Below are 22,989 nucleotides of genomic sequence, written 5' to 3' on the forward strand. Positions count from 1 at the left end.
CGGAATGAAAACAAAATAGTACCTCAGCAATATCACAGACCCCAACAGGTTTCAATGTTCAGGCAGTATACAATGCCTAAATCATATGACCATGCTCCACGCGAATGTTCATGCTATATACAAGGCCTTAATCACATAACTTCCCCACATCCCACCCCCCAATCCCCCACCAGACCTTTTCGCATCTCCCTAGTGTTGAAATAGACATTATCCAGCCAGTGCTAAGGAGTAACTGGGACAATGACTTTGAGGAGAACAATCTGTCGTTGCACAGATAATACCATATATCATAATCATCGCCCTATTATTCTATTTCCCCCCTGTGTGTTTGTGTATATAAAGTATATAAAGTTTGACTTCAAGTGCCAAGAATGATTGCTGTTCGTGTTGGTATCTATATATTTCTTCCTCGTTATCTTCCGGCCTTGGAATCTCCTCTCAAAGAAAATGGCCCAATTTTTCGGTTGTAAAACTGTCCGCGTTGACAGATGACATGGCGGAGAGAAAAAAAAAAAAAAAAAACGTCATGCACGTAAAAGCTCATTAGTACATACGAGTGAACATGGGACTTCTAACCCACGAACGCAGAAGTATAAGACGAAGAAGACGAAGAAGAAGAAGAAGGAGAAGGAGGAGGAGGAGGAGATGAACAACAAGAACAAGAAGAAAACCATCCCACCACCACCCCAACCCCTTGATTAACCCTTTCTCTCCCCTTTCTTCCAAGGACCCCAGACCCCTCCGTGCTTCCGGGGGTTTGAGCGGGGATCAGACTTGGGCCACTGCGGGGGGACGGCCGTGGAGCTGTAGTCCTGGAGGCGGCGCAGCAGCTCGTGCACAACGTCTGGCCTGGACTGGGAAAGGTCGTGATGCTCCGCAGGGTCTTGAGCCACGTTGAACAGCCACACGTTCTTGGCAGTGAGAGGAGCCTGACCTGCGGGTTTCGGCCACGTGCCGACGGGGGTCAAGGGGTAGCCTTGACCTTGACCTTTACCTTGACCTTCTTGGGGGTTGGTGAAGAAGGAGGAGGAGATGGCGGGGAGGTTGAGTTCCGGTGGCATGATCAGCGAGCTGTTTCCTGTGAGTGTGTGGGGGGGAGGGGGGCGGAGGGGGGGGGGGTTGGGGGGGGAGGGGGCGGGGGGGAGGGGGAGGGAGGGGGGGGTCGGAATCAGAGTCAAGAGTCAGAGTCAATCTTTTTTTTTAACTGTCTTCATCACAACTTTTTCAAACTTCGATAAATTCTAACAAAATCGCAATGGCCATTTTATGGGGGTCAATTATGCACTGTCATAACTCTGAACAAATCCAGTTCTTTCAAATGCTTTCTGTCACTCCAGGCGGTGAAGACTGAAGGTCTTTCACCACCTGCTCTTTGTCTGAATCCTTGAAAACTAAAAATCATGATTCTTCTTCTTCTTCTTCTTCTTCTTCTTCTGCGTTCGTGGGCTGCAACTCCCACGTTCACTCGAATGCACACGAGTGGGCTTTTACGTGTATGACCGTTTTTACCCCGCCATGTAGGCAGCCATCCTCCGTTTTCGGGGGTAAAATCATGATTCAAAAACTCCTGTTATTTCTCCAGTAACTGCGGGAGTTGAAAAAAATCAATGTGTGCTTGCGTAGTGCGACTTGAGAATCATGGGAGAAAGGGTAGAACCGGGATTCGAACCCGTACCCTAATGGACACTGTATTAGCAGATAAGCGTCTTAAGAATTTCGCTACCTTCCTCCTAGGTTAAATGAAATAAAGTGTTAGCGATCCGGAAATACGGTATATTCCGGTCATCGGGGTAGTGAATTCATATCAACTGTAGCTAGGGTATGGCATAGGAAGGTGGGGCCCAATCCTCTCCTTCCGCCGTTTTAACTCACTCAGAACGGCCTGTCCTCTCTTCTCCTCTACACAGACCCCTCGGATGTCCTGTGGGTGTCTGAATGACCCAACCTTTAACTTCCGTCGTCAGAATTGTGGTATTCTTTGTCAACATTCACCTCTTCAGTATAAGAGCCTTCCGCTTGCAATATTTTGACGATGGTAATTGGGGTGAAACGCTGTTAACGTCGTCTCTTTCGCCGTTCGTATGGAGAGAGTTAACCTTCCCTAACTGGTTATGTACCTGTTCAACACACGTGGGTGGAGTGAGGAAAATGGAAGCAAAGTGCCTTTCCCCAAGGGCATATCAGCGTGTTGCAATAGAGCCTCGGGCCCTTTTCACTGGTGAACACGGGATCAGAAGTCCAATGTCTAACCGATTCTGCCACGCTGCTTCCGCCAGTGAACAACGCTCAACAACCTGACAGTATCAGTATCAGTAGCTCAAGGAGACGTCACTGCGTTCAGTCAAATCCATATACGCTACACAACATCTGCCAAACAGATGCCTGACCAGTAGCATAACCGAATGTGCTTAGTCAGGCCTCGAGAAAAAAACAAATAAATAAAAGAAAATAAATAAATAAATAAAATTAATAAATAAATAAAATTAATAAAATAAAAATATAATAATAATAGTTATTATTATTATTATTATAAAATAAATAAATAAATAACAAAAAATGAATAAAATGAAATAAAATAAATAAATAAAAATAATAGATAAATACATAAAAGTACTACCACTAATAATAATAATATTACCACACCAAAAAAAAGATGATAAATGACAACAAGAGTGCAATCCCCCCCCCCCCCCCCCCCCCTCCACCCACACACACAAAGAATAACTAGAAGAAGAAAAAAAACACGATTTAATTTAGCATCAATCCTACCTGGATCCCCAGTGAGTAACTTGAAGTCTCCCACCCGTATGGCAGCTCGGGTGCGGGTGTCGAACGTATCCGCCAAGTACAGATGTTTGCCAGTGGGAGTGTGGAGGGGGTCGATATTGTGCAGTATCTCTTTACGAGGGCTAGGAGTGTTTTGGCTGAACGCGCGCGCACACACACACACACACACACACACACACACACACAGTGTAAAAGTATGCACTTTTAACTTTCAGTTTCTTAAGAATTTTGCCAGAGGACAACGCTTTTGTTGTATACAATTGTGTATATAACATCAAACGCCATTACATAATCAAACGAACAAATAAATGAACCAAAACAAAGGCTTATGAAAAAAAAAGAGAAAAAAAGAAAATGAAACAAGGCAATGTTCTGGCTGCATCATATTTTGTTCCTCGCATGGTGCAGGAGTCGTGAGCAAAGTGGGATCATAATAATTATTTGTTGAGGTACACTTTCTTTATACATACATATACAGAGAGAGTGAGAGTGAGAAAGAGAGATGTGTACATAGACATCTGAAGGAATATTTGGAACATGATGTGTGTGGTGTGTGGCTTGTCCGTCGGGATCGACGAGGACCATCTAGTCATCCTGGGGGTGGGTGGATTGGGCTTAGAACATGATATATTTACGTAGTAGAAGACGTCATGTGAGGTCAGAAAGATGACGTAAAAATTAACATTACGTCTCCTGTTATAAGTATACTCTGTGACCAAGCTGCCGAGTGGCAGCGAAAATTCTGATTTTTGTTTTTAATTTGTTTTGTTTTTATTGTTTAAGAAAATGGTTATGTTCAACTTTAGAATTCTAAACTCAGGGGGGCTGTTTAGACGAAAAACAAAGGGTGTTTTAGGCTCACCTCGATGCGCTGAGTTGAATGGAACCCTCAGCTAAGCTCTAGGACCACTCCTTTCCCATGAAACTGCGACAAATACACAGTAAGCTGAGTACTCCTTCCCCACCTGCACGCCATTTTGACTGCTGATCACGTGGGTGATCAGCAGTCAAAATGGCTTGCAGGTGGTTGCTCTGGCTGTGATCGGCTGAGCTTACTGTGTATAAAATTGTCGCAGTTTCATGGGAAAGTAGTGGTCGTACAGCTTAGCTGAGGGTTCCATTCAACTTAGCGCATCGAGGTGAGCCTAAGACACCCTTTGTTTTTCGTCTAAACAGCCCCCCTGAGTTTAGTATTCTAAAGTTGAACATTACCTAAGAAAATATGTGTTGGTTTTCAACTTTGTTTATATATATATATATATATATATATATATATATATATATTTGTGAGTATTGACCTGTGGGATCGGAAAAATCTCCATCCTTTACCCATCAGGTGCGGCGGTGATCCAACTTGGGGAAATTAGGGCGATCTAACCATCTGACCACCCGTCGGTATGCTGGTGAGCAGAGGGTTAATCTCCAGTGGTCTTTAAGTGGGATCTTGAAGCCGTTTTATTATTAATAATAATAATAATAAAAATAATAAAGATACAGATCAATCATTGACAACCCAACAGTGTAAGCCCTGTCTCAATATCCTGTCAGTGAAGTGACGACAACCCTTCACTGACGAGCCAATACATGTCATCGGCAGTCAATGGGCCAGATAGAAAAAAAAAAGAAGAAATTTTCAAAAGCAAAAATACACCCCCTCCTCAGAAAAAAAGATAAGATCAAACGTTCACGTAAGCAGACCTAACTAACCTGATCGTATCCCACTGGTCGAAACCGTCCAATGACATGGTCCCGTCGAGGGAGCCGCGCGCGAGACCCGTGAGCGTGGGGAACCAATCGGTGACGTGGATGAGCTCGTTGTTGATAGTTCCGCGCGTGCTGGGGTGCAGGAGAGGGCTGTGGACGAAGCCTATCCCGTGCACACCCCCCTCCCACAGTGTGCCCTTCCCGCCCCTCAGCGGGTAGTTGTTGGCACCACCGTGCATGTAGCCTCCGTTGTCTGACACAAACATAACAAGGGTTGAGAGAGCTGTGTGAGTTGTGAGTGATGTCACACTGTTTTTAACTGGTTAGCAAGTTGTGTCCGATCTTTCTTTCTTTTTTTCTCTCTCTCTCTCTCTCCACTTTGTTTCTTTATTCCTGTTTTCTTTTTTTTATGATAGGCGTATTGTTAAAAAGCGCTGAGTCGCTGGGTTAGTGCTATACAAATGTACAGCATCATTATTATCATCATTTAGTCATTCGGATGAGACGATAAACCGAGGTCCCGTGTGCAGCATGTACTTACAACACGTAAAAGAACCCACGGCAGCAAAAGGGTTGTTACTGGCAAAATTCTGTAGAAAAATCCACTTCGATAGGAACAACAAATAAAACTGCACGCAGCAGGCAGCAGCCCGAATTTCACACAGAGAAGTCTGTTGTGATAAAAAGAGAAATACAATACAATACAAATCATTACTGTTATTATTAAGATAACAAGATTTCTTTACTTTCTCTTACATAGAAATAATTGTTGACAACGTTTTTTGCCGACAAGAACAAAAAGGCGACGTATGCATCAGCTCCCACAGAACAGCACGCAGTCCGACCATGCTCCCACATTCCAACAAGAACACTCCGTTCATGGTAAACATGTGCCTCAAACACAGCAAGTGTCGTTGTACCCATGTTGTGATCTGTCCACTGATCTGGGCTGTATAATATGGAAACAAAATAAAGAGCAGTAAACGGATTACTTATAAAAGTGGCAACAAGCAAAGTATAATGCACATATTTACAATGAAATATGCGATTTAATAATCACACATGAATAAAACATTTATTAATACACAGGAAAGGAGGGGCGAGGAGGGTGGGGTGTGGGGAATGGAAGGAGGGCGGAAGCAGGTTTGGGGGGGGTGGGGGTGGGGGGTTTCGGGGGATTTATGGTAGAGAAAAACATAGTTTTGAACGAAAATGTAGTCAGGTTCTCCTCTGCTCCTGGTAACCCAGTACTTCCTGCCGCATGTGGGGAGTAAACTCGACAAGAAATTCTGAGCTGGAGAGGGGCGGGTTCCGCCAGATTTGACTTGCCCAAGAGACGCTGCACGAAGAACTAAACATCAATGATCAGGCCGGCTCCGTCGTCACCTGGACAAACAAGGACCGTGTCTACAGACAACCACTACGGCGGAGATGACAGGTGTGTGACTGGTGGAAAATCCACATGGATGAGCCTTTGAAGAGATAGCATCGCGATTGCCACCTGGAATGTAAGAACACTGGCCTGAACAGGAAAAGTGCAAGAACTTTTCAATGAACTCAACCAGTACTGCCTGGCACATTGTATGACTTTTGTGAAGTCAATGTACAGACATGGGTGAAAATCAAGCAGAAGGACATGTTCCCTTCTACAGCCCAGGCCTGAACAAACACATGAGTGGGGTAGGCTTCCTTGTCAACAAGAACATCAATAACTCTGTCCGTGGATGCTGCCCAATATCCAGCAGGATTATTACCATCAGACTGTGGACAGCACCCTTAACTCTCTCCATACGAACGGCGAAAGAGACGACGTTAACAGCGTTTCACCCCAATTACCATCATCAAAATATTGCAAGCAGAAGGCTCTTATACTGAAGACGTGAATGTTGACAAAGAATACCACAATTCTGACGACGGAAGCTAAAGGTTGGGTCATTCAGACACCCACTGGACATCCGAGGGGTCTGTGTAGAGGAGAAGAGAGGACTGGCCGTACTGAGTGAGTTAAACATCACCATTGTACAAGCCAACGCTCTGACCTCAGACTATGATGACGAACAAGTGGAGGAATTCTGCACCCAGCTCCAATCCGTTACCAAAAGAATGGATAAGAAAGCCATACTGATAATTCAAGGACACTGGAATGCAAAGGTCGGCACCAACTCTTTAAAAGACTGGAAGAAGTTTTGTGGGCCATCTTGTTATGACACCACCAACGAGCGAGAGCTGCGCCTTGTGAAGTGAGTCAGCTACAACAACAGGATTATGGCCAACACTCGTGGAGGACACCAGGCTTCATGGCGTTGTACTTGGCACACACCTGATGGATTACATCACTACCAGATCAACTACACCCTGGTTCAACTTCAATTCCAGTCAGGCATCAACAGAGTAAAGACCAGGACGTTCCCTGGTGCAGACATTGGAAGTGATTATGATCTTGTTATCATGAATTCCAGAGCGTATAAGAAGATTAATAATAAGACAAACCCAGAAACATCTGACTGAAACTCAACCCACAGACACTGAAGCAACCTTCCACCTGTGAATCCTTCAAAGCAAGAACTGGCGGAAAGTTTGCTTCACTGCTAGCGCTTGATGAGGATGTTGAAGTGATGACCATCACCTTCAACACAGTAATGACTGAAGCACCCAGTGAACTGCTTGGAAAACACCACCTGAAAAAACTCAGCCCTGGATCACAGAGGAGATCTTGGACATGTGTGACGATGGAAGAGACACGAAGAACGCCAGGTGCACGCCGCATACGGACCGGGATTTTTAATCCTCTCCCCCTTCACTGGACCTTGAGTGGTGGTCTGGGAGCTAGTCATTTGGATGAGTCGATAAACCGAGGTCCCAAGTGCAGCATAATTAACGGACGTCAAATACACCACCGTATCCAAAGGGTTGTCCATGGCAAAAAGTCTGTATACAAATCCACTTCGAAAGTAAAACTAGTACGTTAAAACACATGGGAAAAAAAGGTGGAACTGCACTGTGGTGATCCTTTCTCCCCGGGGAGAGCATCATGAATTTCACAGAGGAAAATCTTACGTGACAAAAACTAATACAATAAAATACAGTACAGTACAGTACAGTGCAATACAATACAATACAGTACAGTACAGTACAGGCGTGGTGTGTTGGCCTAGTGGTAAGGCGTCCGCCAAGGAAGCGAGAGATTCTGAGCGCACTGGTTCGAATCCCACAATCGCAAATATTTTCTCCCCCTCCAGTAGACCTTGAGTGGTGGTCTGGGCACTAGCCATTCGTATGAGACGATAAACAAGGTCCCATGTGCAGCATGCACTTAAAGAACCCAAGGCAACAAATGGGTTGTTTCTGGCAACATTATGAAGAAAAAAATCAATTTTGATGGGAAAACAAACAAAATTGCAGGCAGAGAAAAAAAAAAGGTGGCACAACACACACCATGACTCACCTGTGGAGAAAATGAACACCATATTCTCCCAGAGACCAGTTTCCTTCAATGCTTTCGTCACATTGCCAACCCCCTCATCCATACACGTCACCATCCCTGCCAACACCAGACAAACAAGCAGCTTTATTCTTTTCCTTGTTCCCTTTCACCGCTAGTCAGTTTAGATCATATAAAAAAAAATTTAAAAAAACCTCCCTGGTGCCAGAAACACAGAAAAAAGGGGAAAAAACCGACATCTAAAAGTATCTGGGGATTCCCCTGTGATGTGTACGAAATATGGCTTATCTTACCACCGAAAAATAAGAGCAGTGGGTTTGTGAATAACCGACCCCTGATCTGGTCGCATTTCAACAACATATGGGGCTGGGGCTGAAATGCGACAGTGGCGGTGAAGTGGAAAAACAAACAAACAAACAAACAAAACAAAAACCCAGGCCTTGACACGCAACCGACAGACTTGGAGAATCTGGTGAACGGTTCTTCAGTGCTGTGCCACAGTGACTCTGTTGAATTGAGGAAGACGAAGAGGAAGAACAGGAAGAAGAAGATGATGATGTTGTTGATGATAATGAAGAAGAAGAAGAAGATAATGATGATGATGATGATGATGATGATGAAGACAAAAAGGAAGAGGAAGAAGAAGAAGAAGATGATGATGATGATGATGATGATGATGGTGAAGAAGAGGAAGAAGAAGAGGAAGAACAGGAAGAAGAAGATGATGATGATGTTGATGATAATGAAAAAGAAGTAGAAGAAGAAGATGATGATGATGATGATGAATGGTCGGAAAGCAGTGGAGCAATAATCCCAGATTGGAAGACAAGTGAAAGTACTCTTGACAGTAAAACAGGCTGACATGACAGAATCAGTTTATTGGGTGGACTTCTGATCCAGTGTTCTTCTGTGACCAGGGTTCGAGGCCCCGTGTCAGCTCGGTTCTGTGTTTGTGAGGAGAAAGGCGTTTTACTCCGAGTTTTCTCACTCCAGCCGGGTGTTTTAACTCACTCAGTACGGCCAGTCCTCTCTTCTCCTCTACACAGACCCCTCGGATGTCCAGTGGGTGTCTGAATGACCCAACCTTTAACTTCCGTCGTCAGAATTGTGGTATTCTTTGTCAACATTCACCTCTTCAGTGTAAGAGCCTTCCGCTTGTAATATTTTGATGATGGTAATTGGGATGAAACGCTGTTAACGTCGTCTCTTTCGCCGTTCGTATGGAGAGAGTTAATGAGTGTCTGACGGGCGCCATAGCCGAATGGTTAAAGCGTTGGACTTTCGATCTGAGGGTCCCGGGTTCGAATCACGGTGACGGCGCCTGGTGGGTAAAGGGTGGAGATTTTTACGATCTCCCAGGTCAACATATGTGCAGACCTGTCAGTGCCTGAATCCCCTTTGAGTGTATACGCAAGCATAAGATCAAATACGCACGTTAAAGATCCTGTAATCCATGTCAGCGTTCGGTGGGTTATGGAAACAAGAACATACCCAGCATACACCCCCCCGAAAACGGAGTATGGCTGCCGAAGAAGAAGAAGAATGAGTGTCTGACTCCGGTTGGTGTAGGCTAAAACCACTGAAGGGGACTTCTTCTTCGTTCACTCGTATGTACACGAGTGGGCTTTTACGTGTATGACCGTTTTTACCTGTTCAAGATTGGATCTTCAATGATTCTCCAGTCATACAAAAATTTTCTTGTGGGCAACAACCGGTGTAAAATATGAACCTGAAACCACTTCAGTTTCACATCATGGAATTTGAAACAACGTAAAAATATTTCTTTCCATTTCAGATCATGAAAGTATTCATTCCACTTGACAATTGCTGATGGAAGTATGTCTGAATAAATTCTATTCAGCCCAGATAGTCAGGACAGCCACACCTGTCTCCTCTGTTGTTCTCATGGTCATAGTTGTTGGACACGACTATCATTTCCATACACACCTGCATAGGTCCTCCTGGGTTTATTCCTGATGTCCTCGTACTGCTCCATGTAGCTTTCTGGCACCTGTAGAGGGGTGTGAACAGCTTGGTAGGGCAGGTAGAGAAACAGGGGGCCCTGCAAAGGAACACCTAGCTCAGTGCCAGAGAAGTCCAACCCAGTCATCCCACCCCGATTTTTATTGTGGGTGGATCGGGACTGACCGGCGCAGATTCTTATCACATAAGACCTGTCCTGGGTCTTCTTCAAAGTTCAGACCACCCGATTATAGAACGCAACGCTTTCGCAGCTTGAAATAGCAAATATTTAGGTACGTCCGCGCGTGTGCCGCTCACACACACATACGTGCAGACACACACACACACACACACACACACACACACACGTATACACACACGCGCACGCGCGCGCACACACGCATACACACAGAGACACAAACACAGACACCAACATACGCACAGGCACACAAAAACACTCTCATTCATGTTCAAGCGCACACACACACACACACACACACACACACACACACACACACACACACACACGTACATGTACAAACACACACACACACACACACACACACACACACACACGTACATGTACAAACACACGCACACGTACAAACACACACATGCACACACACAAGCACACACAAACACACACGCGCGCATGCGTGCGCGCACACTCACACACATACACACACGCGCGCGCGCACACACACACACACACACACACACACACACACACACACGTCAAACAGAAACGGGGAGGGGGGGGGCGAAGAAGACCAGAAGCAGAACAAGGAGTAGATGAAGTAGATGAAAATGATGGAAGAGGAAAAGGACGGCTAGAAAACAAAAGAAACACACACACACACACACACACACACACACACACACACACACACACACACACACACACGTCAAACAGAAAAGGGGGGGGGGAGAAGACCAGAAGCAGAACAAGGAGTAGATGAAAATGATGGAAGAGGAAAAGGACGGCTAGAAAACAAAAGAAACAAACACACACACACACACACACACACACACACACACACACACACACACACACACACCACACACATAAAGAAAAAGAATAAAAGGAACCAGATATTCCGTTACACACAAAAGCTGATTTATTAAAAAGAGAAAAAAAAGAAAAGGTGGAGAGGGGTGAATATGATTGACAGCTCTATCGGAGAACATTATTGGCAGCTTCATGTCCAATAAGAGAAAATCATTGGCAGATCCTTGTCCAATCAGAGAAGCAGCTTCTTGTCCAATCAGAGAAGACTATTGGCAGCTTCCTGTCCAATCAGAGAACATTATTGGCAGCTTCTTGTCCAATCAGAGAACACTATTGGCAGCTTCATGTCCAATCAGAAAAAAATAGACAGCTTCATATTCAACCAGAGAACATTACTGGCAGCTTCTTGTCCAATCAGAGAACAGTATTGGCAGCTTCTTGTCCAATCAGAGAAACGGCCAAACCTTCACCATCCACTGTTCAGGGTCAGTTTTAGAGCATGGTGGTGCTTTTGACCAATGACCAATTGCACAAAACCATCAAGAAGCCCGCGGGACCACATGGTCTGCCGACATCAGTTAATTAAGAAAATAAAAAGACAAAATCTTTGGAATAAATGTAGTTTTTAAGAACAAAAATGAGAATATTATAGTAATTAGTAAATAATTGAAACTGTTGTTTAGAATTGAAAGGTTGTATTTCGCATGTTTTTTGTTGTTGTTGTTGTTGAGATGTGACAAGTCTGAATGTTTTTAGTTAAGCCCAGAAGATTTGCTAAAACAAGTGTGCCATAAATTTTGTGCGAAGTTACAGTTCAATGAACAGATAATTATTTTTGGTTTCCACGCCATTATAGTTAAAGACCCAGTTCTTGATTTGCTAACCCTACTAGGAAAAATGTATAAACAAATGAATACACATACATACATACATACATACATACATATAAATGTTAATTAGATAAATGCCTCCCAAACATTTAACTAATTTCACAACTATATATTATCACAGGATACAAAATTGAAGAATATAACGCAATGGTCACAAGTCTAGCCTTGATTAAAACCCCACCTCTTTCCAAGATAGCCGCCTTCCCCTACTTTGTCTTCAGTTTCTCAAGTTTTTGAGTTATGCATGCGTGTGAGTGACTGGTGTGAAAGCGCTTTGATTTGTCACTGCGCAAGATTAAGCGCTGTATAAATACTGATTATTATTATTATTATTATCATCATCATTATTATTATTGATATTGTTATTGTTATTATTATTAAGTGGAGTGATGGCCTAGAGGTAACGCGTCCGCCTAGGAAGCGAGAGAATCTGAGCGCGCTTGTTCGAATCACGGCTCAGCTGCCGATATTTTCTCCCTCTCCACTAGACCTTGAGTGGTGGTCTGGATGCTAGTCATTCGGATGAGACGATAAACCGAGGTCCTGTGTGCAGCATGCATTTAGCGCACGTAAAAGAACCCACGGAAACAAAAGGGTTGGCAAAATTCTGTAGAAAAATCCACTTCGATAGGAAAAACAGATAAAACTACATGCAGGAAAAAATACCAAAAAAAAAAATGGGTGGCGCTGTAATGTAGCGACGCGCTCTCCCTGGGGAGAGCAGCCCGAATTTCACACAGAGATATCTGATGTGATAAAAAAAAGAAATACAAATACAAAAAATAGAAATTATTTAACTGGAACTAGTCCCACCTTCTCCGGTTCATGGGCATGTATGATTTCCGTGGCTCTCTGAGTGAACAGGTGCGTGGAGTAATGTCCGGTAGCGCTCCGAAGCGGTGTGGTGTTTTCGTAGAAATCCAGGAATCCTTCCCGTGTGTGGTCAAAGTAGTTCTCTGCACCGTTAAGGTAGCCTGTGGAGGATCAGCAACAACAGCAGACTAACGAAAGTGGCTACATCCCCCATCCAATTCCTTGAAAATACAACTCGTGAAAGAGAGAGAGGGGGGAGGGGACAGAGAGAAAGGCGGGCAGATGGAGAGAGAAAGAGAGAGAGGTGGGAGAGAGGGAGAGAGACAGAGAGAGAAAGAGAGAGGTGGGAGAGAGGGAGAGAGACACAGAGAGAGGGAGAGATAGAGAAGGAGAGAGATTCAGATTCAGATAGTGGCTACATCCACCATCCAGTTCCTTGAAAATACAACTCGTGGAAGAGAGAGAAAGGTGGGAGATGGAGAGAGAGAAAGATTTGGGAGAGAGGGAGAGAGACGGAGAGAAAGGGTGAGACAGACAGACAGACAGAGAGACAGAGAGAGTGAGGGAGAGAGAGAGACAAACAGACAGAGAGACAGGGACATAATGAGAGACACAGAGAGAGAGACAGGAACAGAGACACACAGAGAGATCGAGAAACAGAGACAGTGAGAGAGAGACACACACACAAAAAGAAATTCAAATTCAGGTTCAGGTGTTTCAACGTACTTAAGCCACATGTATACATAGGGCTACAGCGCGAGGGCCACAGGCACAGGGAGTGAGTTCATTCACAAGCTGTGTAATGATAATACTTTGAACACGGTATGTACGAACTAACATTCTTTTTCATTATTTTCCGTGTTAAGTATAGAGTCATTTTCCAGACTGTTTAAGTACAATGTTAGTTAACTGCATGTCATGCATTCTAAACTACTGATAACACTGGCATTCAAAGTTCAATGAAAATACCATACACACACTGAGAGAGAGAGAGAGAGAGAGAGTTTCAGTTTTCAGTTTCAAGGAGGTGTCAAAGCGTGCTAACTGACTGTTCCATATACGCTGCACCACATCTGCTTTAAACAACAACAACGACAACAACAACGACAACAAAACCGAACAGATGCCTGCTACTCACCATAGAAAGACTCGAACCCTCGGCTTGTAGGCAGGTAGTCGGGTGAGAAGTAGCCCAGGTGCCACTTGCCCACCATGTGAGTGGAGTACCCCGCCCTCTTCAGCACCTCGGCGATTGTCAGGCTGTCCAAAGGCAGACCACTCGGCTGATCCGGATGAATCTTCTTATGTTGCAACCCAGTGTGAATCTGGTGAGCATCATATCAGTATCAGTATCAGTATCAGTATCTGTAGCTCAAGGAGGCGTCACTGCGTTCGGTCAAATCCATATACGCTACACCACATCTGCCAAGCAGATGCCTGACCAGCAGCATAACCCAACGCGCTTTGTCAGGCCTTGAGAAAAAAAAAGAATAAAATAAAATAAAATAATAAATAAATATATTTTTAAAAATAAGATAATAATAATAATAATAATAATAATAATAATAATAATAAGATAAAATAAATAAATAAACAAAATAAAATACAAAAAAATATAAAATAAATAAAAAATAATAGATAAATACATTAAAAAAAAAATACTACTCATAAGAATAATAATAATATTACAACACAAAAAAAGGAGTGCATATAAAGAAAAGAGAAGGAATGAAAGAAAGAAAAGAATAAAGAAAAAAACAGAAAAAAAACAGGAAACAGAAAGAAAGAAATGAATAGAGGAAGAACGGATCAATGTCGTTAGCATCGCGGACAGAAAACAAATGAAAGGAAGGGGAGAGGGAGGTGGGGAGGGGAACGTGGGGTCGATCCTCAAATGATGGGGGGCGGGGTGGGGGGGGGTGGAGGGGGGGGGGGGAGGACGAAGGATCGATCCCCGAAAGATAGGGGGGTCGGGGAGTCGGAGCCACGCGGTCGGGGTTCATTCACTTCCTGGACGTGTCTTTTGGAGTGTTGCCCAAATTCCTTGACCACCACGGAGGTTGTTGGTATCTAACGGGCCTGGTTGACGGCAGGAGTTATTAGATAATAGGAAATGAAGCGTGTGGTTGAGAAACAAAAAAACACAAGTAAAGATTGGAGACACAGGGCAAAATCAAGAAACGGAGACAGTGCGTGACAATGTACATGTTGATAAAAAATAAATAAATAAATAAATAAAAACATACATATTCCTCCGTCTCTCTGTCGTTATCTGTCTGTCTGTCTGTCTTCCCATGTCTGTCATTGTCTCTGTCTGTGTCTGTCACACACACACACACACACACACACACACACACACTACTAAACAGACACAGACACATTCACACACACACACACACACACACACACACACACACACACAACCTCCTATGAATCTTTATCATAACCATCACAATCACTGTCATCATATCAACATTGAATCATTTTACTCTAAAGTATTCGCGACAAAATGTGCAGTTGGTCTCGGGCACGTATTTTGCCGGCGACAATAATTACGTGAAGGGCGACAATATATGCAGTGAGGGTCTTCACATGTTACTGTCGTCGGCGACAATATATGCACGGCGACAATTACATTCCACAACAACAGGAGGGTCTGCGCGCGAGACAAGATCCTTCAACCACAATCATAACCAATCATATCATTCCTCACCCACCTGGTATCTACCCGACATCAGCTGACTCCGGGTAGGGGTACAACTGGGCTGCACGTAGTAATTCTCCAACTTCACCCCTTCAGCAGCCAGGCGGTCCAGGACCGGGGTTCGAATCCTGGAGTCGTGGTAACCGATGTCATGGAAACCGTAGTCGTCCGCTAGAACAAAGACGATGTGAGGTCTGGAATCGACCGCCTGGCTCCCAGGGATGAGGAGGACGAACGCTGCGAAGAAGAGGAGAACCACTTGTCCCTGGGAGAACCATAGCGATACTGGAGACATTGGTGATGTTGAGGACAACCTAGGGATGGTATTCCGCAACGCCTGCCCGGGCTGATACAGCGCTTCTCTAGTAGGGTTTGGTGCAGTTCTGTGAACAAGAGAAAATTAAAAAGAAATGTTGATAGAAAGATTGGAGAGGTTGGAAAGGTTTTGACAGAAACATTGGCAAGGGTTTGGCAGAAATTCTCGAAACCGTTTGTCGGAAAGGCTGAATGGATTCCAATAAAGGTGAGAGATGTTTTGGCAGAAAGTTTGGAAAGATTTGACAGAAAGATTGGAAAGGTTTGACAGAAAGATTGGAAAGGTTTGAAATATGAGGCTGGGTGGGATATGCCGAATGCTGGAAAGGTTTGATGGAAAATAATGCAACGGTTTGGCGGAAATAGTGGAGGCCGGAAACGGTCTGAGAAACAGATTAGAAAGGTTTGTCAGAAAGTTGGAAAGATCTGACAGAAAGGATGAAAATATTTTGACAGATAAACTGGAAAAAGATGTTTGGCAGAAGCATTGGAGGCTGGAAAGGTTTGACAGAAAAGTTGAAAAGTTTTGACAGTTTCAGTTTCAGTTTCAGTAGCTCAAGGAGGCGTCACTGCGTTCGGACAAATCCATATACGCTACACCACATCTGCCAAGCAGATGCCTGACCAGCAGCGTAACCCAACGCGCTTAGTCAGGCCTAGAGGAAAAAAGAAGAAAAAAAAAACACAAAAAACTGGAAAACAATGTTTGACAGAAAGGTTGAAAAATGGAAAGGTTTAACAGAAAGTGTTAAGACTAGAAAGGTTTTAAAGGACTAAAAAGAATGCTTGAGGTTTCCTTTATCTTCTTTATCATCGTCATCGATCATCCTCGTCATCATCACCTCCGATTATTCCTCCTTCCCTTCCTCCTCCACTTACTTGTCCTCCTTTTGCAGTCTTGCGTGAATAACAGAACAGCTGTGACAGTTGTCCGCAAGGGCCTCAGCTGACGATCGAACGCAAATCACGGATTGTCGCAAATTTTGGTCCAGTTAATACTCTTGCCAACGTCAGCTATAGAATAGTTTAATACATGAAAAATGAGTAATTAATTATTCTGTTATGCGTTCAATGTTTAATCAATATCACTCAGTCAATGCCTTCTAGATGTGTTAATTAAATGTTTCTACATCAGCTATTGATTATTCAGTACAAGCCTGGTGCGCATGACACGATCAATTATTCAGATGACTTCCTCAATCAGCACCATCGTTGTTTTCTTTTCTGCATCAAACAACAATAGGCATCCCACAAGAGATTAAGATAATGTACTGCAATATAGTTTTTTTCTGCATCAAACAACAGGTATCCCATATAATGCATTACAGATAATGCATTGAGATATACTTTCTAATAACAGGTATCCCATAAGGAATTACAGGTAGTGTCCTGCGATATACTATCTAATAACAGGTATCCCACAATGGATTACAGATAACGCACTGCGATATACTATCTTATAACAGGTATCCCACAATGGATTACAGATAATGCACTGCGATATACTATCTAATAACAGGTATCCCATAAGGGATTACAGATAACGCACTGCGATATACTATCTTATAACAGGTATCCCACAATGGATTACAGATAATGTACTGCTATATACTATCTTATAACAGGTATCCCATAAGGGATTACAGATAACGCACTGCGATATACTATCTTATAACAGGTATCCCATAAGGGATTACAGATAACGCACTGCGATATACTATCTAATAACAGGTATCCCATAAGGGATTACAGATAACGCACTGCGATATACTATCTAATAACAGGTATCCCATAAGGGATTACAGATAGTGTACTGCGATATACTATCAAACAACGCGTATCCTATAAGGGATTACAGATGATAGAATAGAATAGATAGAATATGTCTTTATTACCAAGTGTACCGGGGTCACAAGGAACATTTGGGGGGAAGGGAGGGGGTTTGGGGGGGGGGGGTTAGTATTCAACAAGATACGAACATAAATCGAAAATCTTACACAAACACAGATACAGTAGAAATTAGGATACATACAAGTGCATATCAATATAAAAACTTGTGCATACTCACACATGCACGCACTGCACACACACACACACACACACACACACATGCACGCACGCGCGCGCGCGCGCGCACACACACACACACACACACACACACGTTTGAACAGAAGCTGCATATTACATGTGGATGGGGCTGATGACTTGATCTTCAGTCAAGCGCGCAGACGTAACATGTATACTGCAGAGGATTTTACTTCAGAATTTTACCACGCACAATTTCTTTTGTTACCGTGGGTTCTTTTACGTGCGCTAAGTGCATGCTACATGCAGGACATCGGTTTATGGTCTGATCGTGTGACCAGATGAACTGACGGATTCAAATGTAAAGGGAGATTCAAGAGGAAAGAAACCAGTTTCCAACAGATAATCTTCGGCATCTGCAACAAAATCTTCCATCATACAGTCCTGCGTCTTTTTGCGTATTTTTATTCCACGTAATAGTTAATTATGTTGCCGTTTGAAACTAAGCATATCTAAATCCGTGCGTTCAATTTGTTGTTGTTGAACTGACATTGACATATTGAGCATTTACAGAACATAAATTTCAAGTCCAAGAACTTTCAAAGAACTCTTGACAATCACATATTCAACATTTCAGGAACGTAAGTCCCAAGTCGAAGAACTTTCAAAGAATTCTTGACATTCATAAATTCAACATTTCAAGAACATAAGTTCCAAGTTCAAGAACTTTCAATGAACTCAGATGCGAGACAATTAAGTAAACAAAGCATTTTAACAGTGACACATGTTTTATTTCGTGCTGGGAAAGGAAGTAATTTCGATACGTTTACGCGTGTTATTTGCTTATTGAAAATGACGTTTCGTATCAATAACATTCCACGCGCGATGGGAACCCGATGACCAACTGTGGGCAAAGCCGTTTGACCTCTGTTCAGGTCATTCAAATAATTAGAAACTACATTGCAACAACGCTTTTGGTAAGTTCACTACCAATGCCGATATATCCGAGGAGTCCATACATACGGGATGAAACTGAAGTCTTATCAGGCGTACTATTGATTCTTTCTCTCAGAGAGAATTAAAACTGTTCCTACTTGCTGTCTTTAAAGGGTTTAATTTCGTCCTCCACTGTATATCACCCTTTAATCCACCATCCGCACCCCCACTCCCACATCCCACACACAAATACACAGGACACGTCTAATATCACTTAATGTGAAAAAAAACGTTAAATCAATGAAAGAACAAGCTTCCATAAAGACAGGTTCTCTCTCTCTCTCTCTCTCTCAGTTTTATTATATATATATATATAATAAAACTAAGTTGAAAACCAACACCTATTTTGTAAAACAAAACAAAAAACAACAGAAATCTGAATTTTCGCTGCCACCCGGCAGCTTGGTCACAGACTACACTTACAATAGGTGACGTAATGTTAATTTTTACGTCATCTTTCTGACCTTACATGACGTAAAGATATCATGTTCTAAACATTCCTTCAAATGTCTTTGTACACATCTCTCTTTCTCACTCTCACTCTCTCTGTGTGTATCTCAGTGATCTTGTGTAACCACCACCACGACAAACCAGGCTGGTAACTAACTCCACGAATTAGGGTTCACAATGAAAACCCATGGATGTCGCTTCTGGTGTTCAGTCCAGCAAAAACTGTCCCAACGTTACATATCCAGAACAGTTCTCTTCTTTTCAGCTCCTCCACTTTGTTGACCTGCTCCAATACTATCACCTGTAAAAAGCTGAGGCTGTCGTCAGAAGGGTGAGGGGTGGAAGAAACATGGGCAGTGACCGAACACTTGGTGCCTTTCCTCAGTTTGCAGTCGCTTTTGTGGTTTGTTCATCTCTTCTTGATTAAGATCGTGGGAGCATCCCACATATTGTGTGCCTCCGGGTGTAGTCTGCAAGTCAATAGATAGACCAAGTTTGGCGTGGTGCAGGAGAGGTGTTGCTTGATCTGCCAGCGCCTTCCATCCCAAGGAGAAGCGACGGGGCGGGCTGTTTTCTGTCTTCAGCATCCACGTATATATATATATATGTGGCCGTGTCCCGAGTGGTTCTAGAAGGGTACGGCACAAAAGACTTAACTAAATATGATTGATTGAATGAAAGGATGGACAAGATCCCACACACAGGCCAGGAACATATAGAGGCCAGTCACAAATGGGGTTTTCTATTGTTTTATTTACAATAGTTATAAACTAAGAGAAGAAATAATGAGAAGAAGACAACTAAGAGAAGACTAAGAAGAAGAAGACAGTGCCTGGAATGACAAAAACAAATGTCATAAGCACAACATGTCGGCACAAGTATACATGGAGAGACTATCACTCGGGTTTGGGATACGCAACAACATAATGCGTAAGTGTGAAGACCAAAACGCTGACATCAAATGACATTTCTAATACATTTAAATAGTGCAGTTAAAGTGACTGAAGCAATGCTGACTTGGTGAAAGTACACTGACAGTATAGATTAGGTAAAGCGTATACTGTGTCAAAGTGACTCAAATGAATCAGTTTATCATGTTGCACTATACTGGAGTAAGCTGTATAGGAGACAGCATGACAACTAATTAACAGACTGATACATATCAGGTGGTTTTAACCAATAACTGATATTAACCCAACACTATCTTGTAATCACAACAGCAGAATACTACACACATCTTAGAGTACTGAGCACACTGTAGCAGTACAACTGAGATCAGCATGTAAGATAATACCTAAATAGTAAACAAGATGGAGAATCAGTGGCTTAGATATAATACTGGCAACCTGATAGACCAGAGAGTAAGTGAAGCACCATCATGGCTTAACCATTAAGTGGTGAATGAACTTACACAAGTTATCCGTTGCATCAAAGCCAAATATGAGCATAGCTAAGCTTGCGCTCAACATTTAAATCGTCTCCGCTGAAGCGGGGATAAGTAACCTAACCTTCAGTGACAGCAGATGAGAGAGAATGAGTCATCCCCTAGAACATTCTGGAACAGACTATCTGGTGTCCCGAGACGTCATTGACTGACGTAAAAAGAATCAAATGGACTACTTCTACGAACATATGACGACATGGCGATTTTCTAGATCAATCATAGCCGAGCTGTGCCTAACATGTCAAAGCTATAACAAAGAATTAACTGAACAAAGCAGCAACTGAACATACTTATATGAACACAAGTACTGTGTCGAAGAATACCTTTCACAAGTCAACACATTCTACACAATAGTACTTACAGCAATACGTAGCGAGATGTTGCTGTTGTGGGAACAACACTGACCACTACACGGCAAGAGACAAAGAGAGCAGGTGCTGGCCGCGGCTGGCTCGGGTGTGGAAGTGACCACTCATCGTCTGTTGGAGTTTAACGACCTATTGGCGTCTACACCATTAAGGTCAAGTTTGTTCGGTTGGAGTTGTTTGATCACTCATCACCCGCTCGGCCAATTTATACAAATTAGGCGAACTACAAAGACAATCACGTGGGCTGCAAACCAGATCGTCACTAATCTGAAGAAATCTGATGACAATTGTGTTTGTTTAACGGTGTTCAGTGACAGATTTCTAAATGATTCCTGAACCGATTTACGTCGGATAAGTTGCAAAAGAAAGAGCTCAACACCTACTTTATAATGAGTATAAAATGAAGTGTTGGTTATTTAAGATGAATTTATAATCTTAATTTAAGTCACCTGAACAGGGTCAGTTTTAACGAGCTCGTTGCTGAAAATTACAAACTGCGTTAAATCAGTTCAACGTAGGCAAACATAAATGGAACAGACTTAAAGATGGAATTGCGATGATTCTGCCAGTATATAATACTTGTAGTTTACTGATCTGACAAAAGAGCTATTAATTAAATACTTTGGAACAGAAACACAAGTTTCTTCTCAGCCAATGACGTACCGCGATGCGACACTGGGCCAGCCGTGAGCAGGCTGTCTGGCCAGAACAAAATGATGTAAGTGAAGTGACGTCACACAAGTCTGGGCGCTGGTAAGGAGGGAAAACGTCGACTGCTGTAGCTTGTGTGTGAGCAGTTTTGGAGCAAGCATAGCGCGCTTGGTCATACGAACTTTTTACGAACGAGAATTTAAAATAATAAAATAAAATCCCACACACATACAAAGACCACACACACACCCTTTCCCACACAAACATACACACAAAACAAAAGAAACAAAAACAAAGAACCAAACAACAACCATGACCACAGCGAACAGCAACACCCCCACCCCCACCTCTCCCCCACGTACACATTACATCACTTACCTGCTAATTCTCAATACTTCCCAGTTCACAAAAGTCAGCAAGGTGGTCGTTTTGGGGAGGGTGATTTTTGTTTTTCTTTTTTTTTTTCTTTTCTTTTCTTTTTCTTTCTTTTTTTTTTTTTTTCTTTTTTTTTTTTTTTTTTTTTTACTTTTTTCCTTTTTTCTTCCTCTCCATCCAGTCTTCACCCCCTGACCCAGAATGCTAGCCACCTGCCTGTCCGACCAGCTGCCCACTTTGTGTGTGAACATCCAGATAGTGCATCCAGCGAGACTGGAGAGATACAGATCAACGTTATGAATGTTACAGGCTGTGCGTCATCAATCAGCAGAAGAACAGCTGCTGTCGATTCTCTGAGGAGCAGCACAAAAGATATATATATATATATATATATATAGAGAGAGAGAGAGAGAGAGAGATAATATATATATATATATATCAAAATCCCGACTAAAGCTGTCAAAGGAACTGTCCAGTATCTGGAAATATTGGATGAATTAATGACGACCATAATTATTTTAGATTTTGTGATTTATGCTGCCGGGAGAAAAAAAAAAAACAACCCAAACACCAGCAAAATGTCTATCTAGAGCTTATACAGTTAAGCAGATAATAGTATAAAAAATTTAAAAAAAAAAAAGATAACAAACAGTAACACCCACCGATTAACTATTCATAATAATGATTTCATAATTCGTGAGTCACGCTCACACATCGTGGCCCTTGCAACAAAATATTATATTATATTATACTATATTATATTATATTATACTATATTATATTATATTATACTATATTATATTATTTTATTTTATTTCATTTCACTTTATTTTACATTATATGTAAAATCTACACAGACGACCAGCGGAAGCCTGAATTGGTAATGTAAGATCGTGTGCGCATGCGCGTGCGTCAAATCAGGTCAAGTCAAGATTTTATTTCATGATGGTAAATTGAATTAGCAATAATTGCTTCTTTACAGCAAGCCATCAATGAAAAGAAAAAACGAAAAAAATATAGGAGAGAGAGAGAGAGGGGGGGGGGGAGAGAAAAA

General features: G+C 42.6%; 1 protein-coding gene across 2 annotated transcripts; it reads right to left on the bottom strand.

Annotated features, from left to right (window-relative positions):
• Positions 1 to 121: 121 nt before the first annotated feature.
• Positions 122 to 22,198, bottom strand: LOC143288025 (arylsulfatase J-like). Of its 2 annotated transcripts, none has more exons than XM_076596280.1 (9): positions 20,903 to 21,125; positions 15,325 to 15,694; positions 13,746 to 13,932; positions 12,608 to 12,768; positions 9,881 to 9,995; positions 7,937 to 8,032; positions 4,495 to 4,744; positions 2,770 to 2,924; positions 122 to 1,078 (listed from the first exon to the last, which is right to left on the bottom strand). In XM_076596280.1, the coding sequence occupies exons 2-9, from the start codon at positions 15,604 to 15,606 to the stop codon at positions 699 to 701; spliced, it is 1,626 nt and encodes a 541-aa protein (XP_076452395.1). In that variant the 5' UTR covers positions 15,607 to 15,694; positions 20,903 to 21,125; the 3' UTR covers positions 122 to 698. The 2 variants fall into 2 exon arrangements, with proteins under 2 accessions (XP_076452395.1, XP_076452394.1); XM_076596279.1 differs by lacking the exon at positions 20,903 to 21,125 and adding an exon at positions 21,939 to 22,198 and having other exon boundaries at positions 167 to 1,078.
• Between the last annotated feature and the right edge of the window lie 791 nt (positions 22,199 to 22,989).

The sequence above is a fragment of the Babylonia areolata genome, chromosome 12, assembly GCF_041734735.1.
Source record: "Babylonia areolata isolate BAREFJ2019XMU chromosome 12, ASM4173473v1, whole genome shotgun sequence".
NCBI lineage: Eukaryota > Metazoa > Mollusca > Gastropoda > Neogastropoda > Buccinidae > Babylonia > Babylonia areolata.

Bases quoted from the DNA above. Each gene is read 5' to 3' on its own strand.
- LOC143288025 (XM_076596279.1), bottom strand. From the start codon at position 22,186: ATGTTCACACACAAAGTGGGCAGCTGGTCGGACAGGCAGGTGGCTAGC. The intron at 13,933-15,324 runs GTGGGTGAGGAA...GATGCTCACCAG, and splicing joins TGATGTCGGGTAGATACCAG to ATTCACACTGGGTTGCAACA. The intron at 9,996-12,607 runs GTGGGACTAGTT...GTTCCTTTGCAG, and splicing joins ATGCCCATGAACCGGAGAAG to GGCCCCCTGTTTCTCTACCT.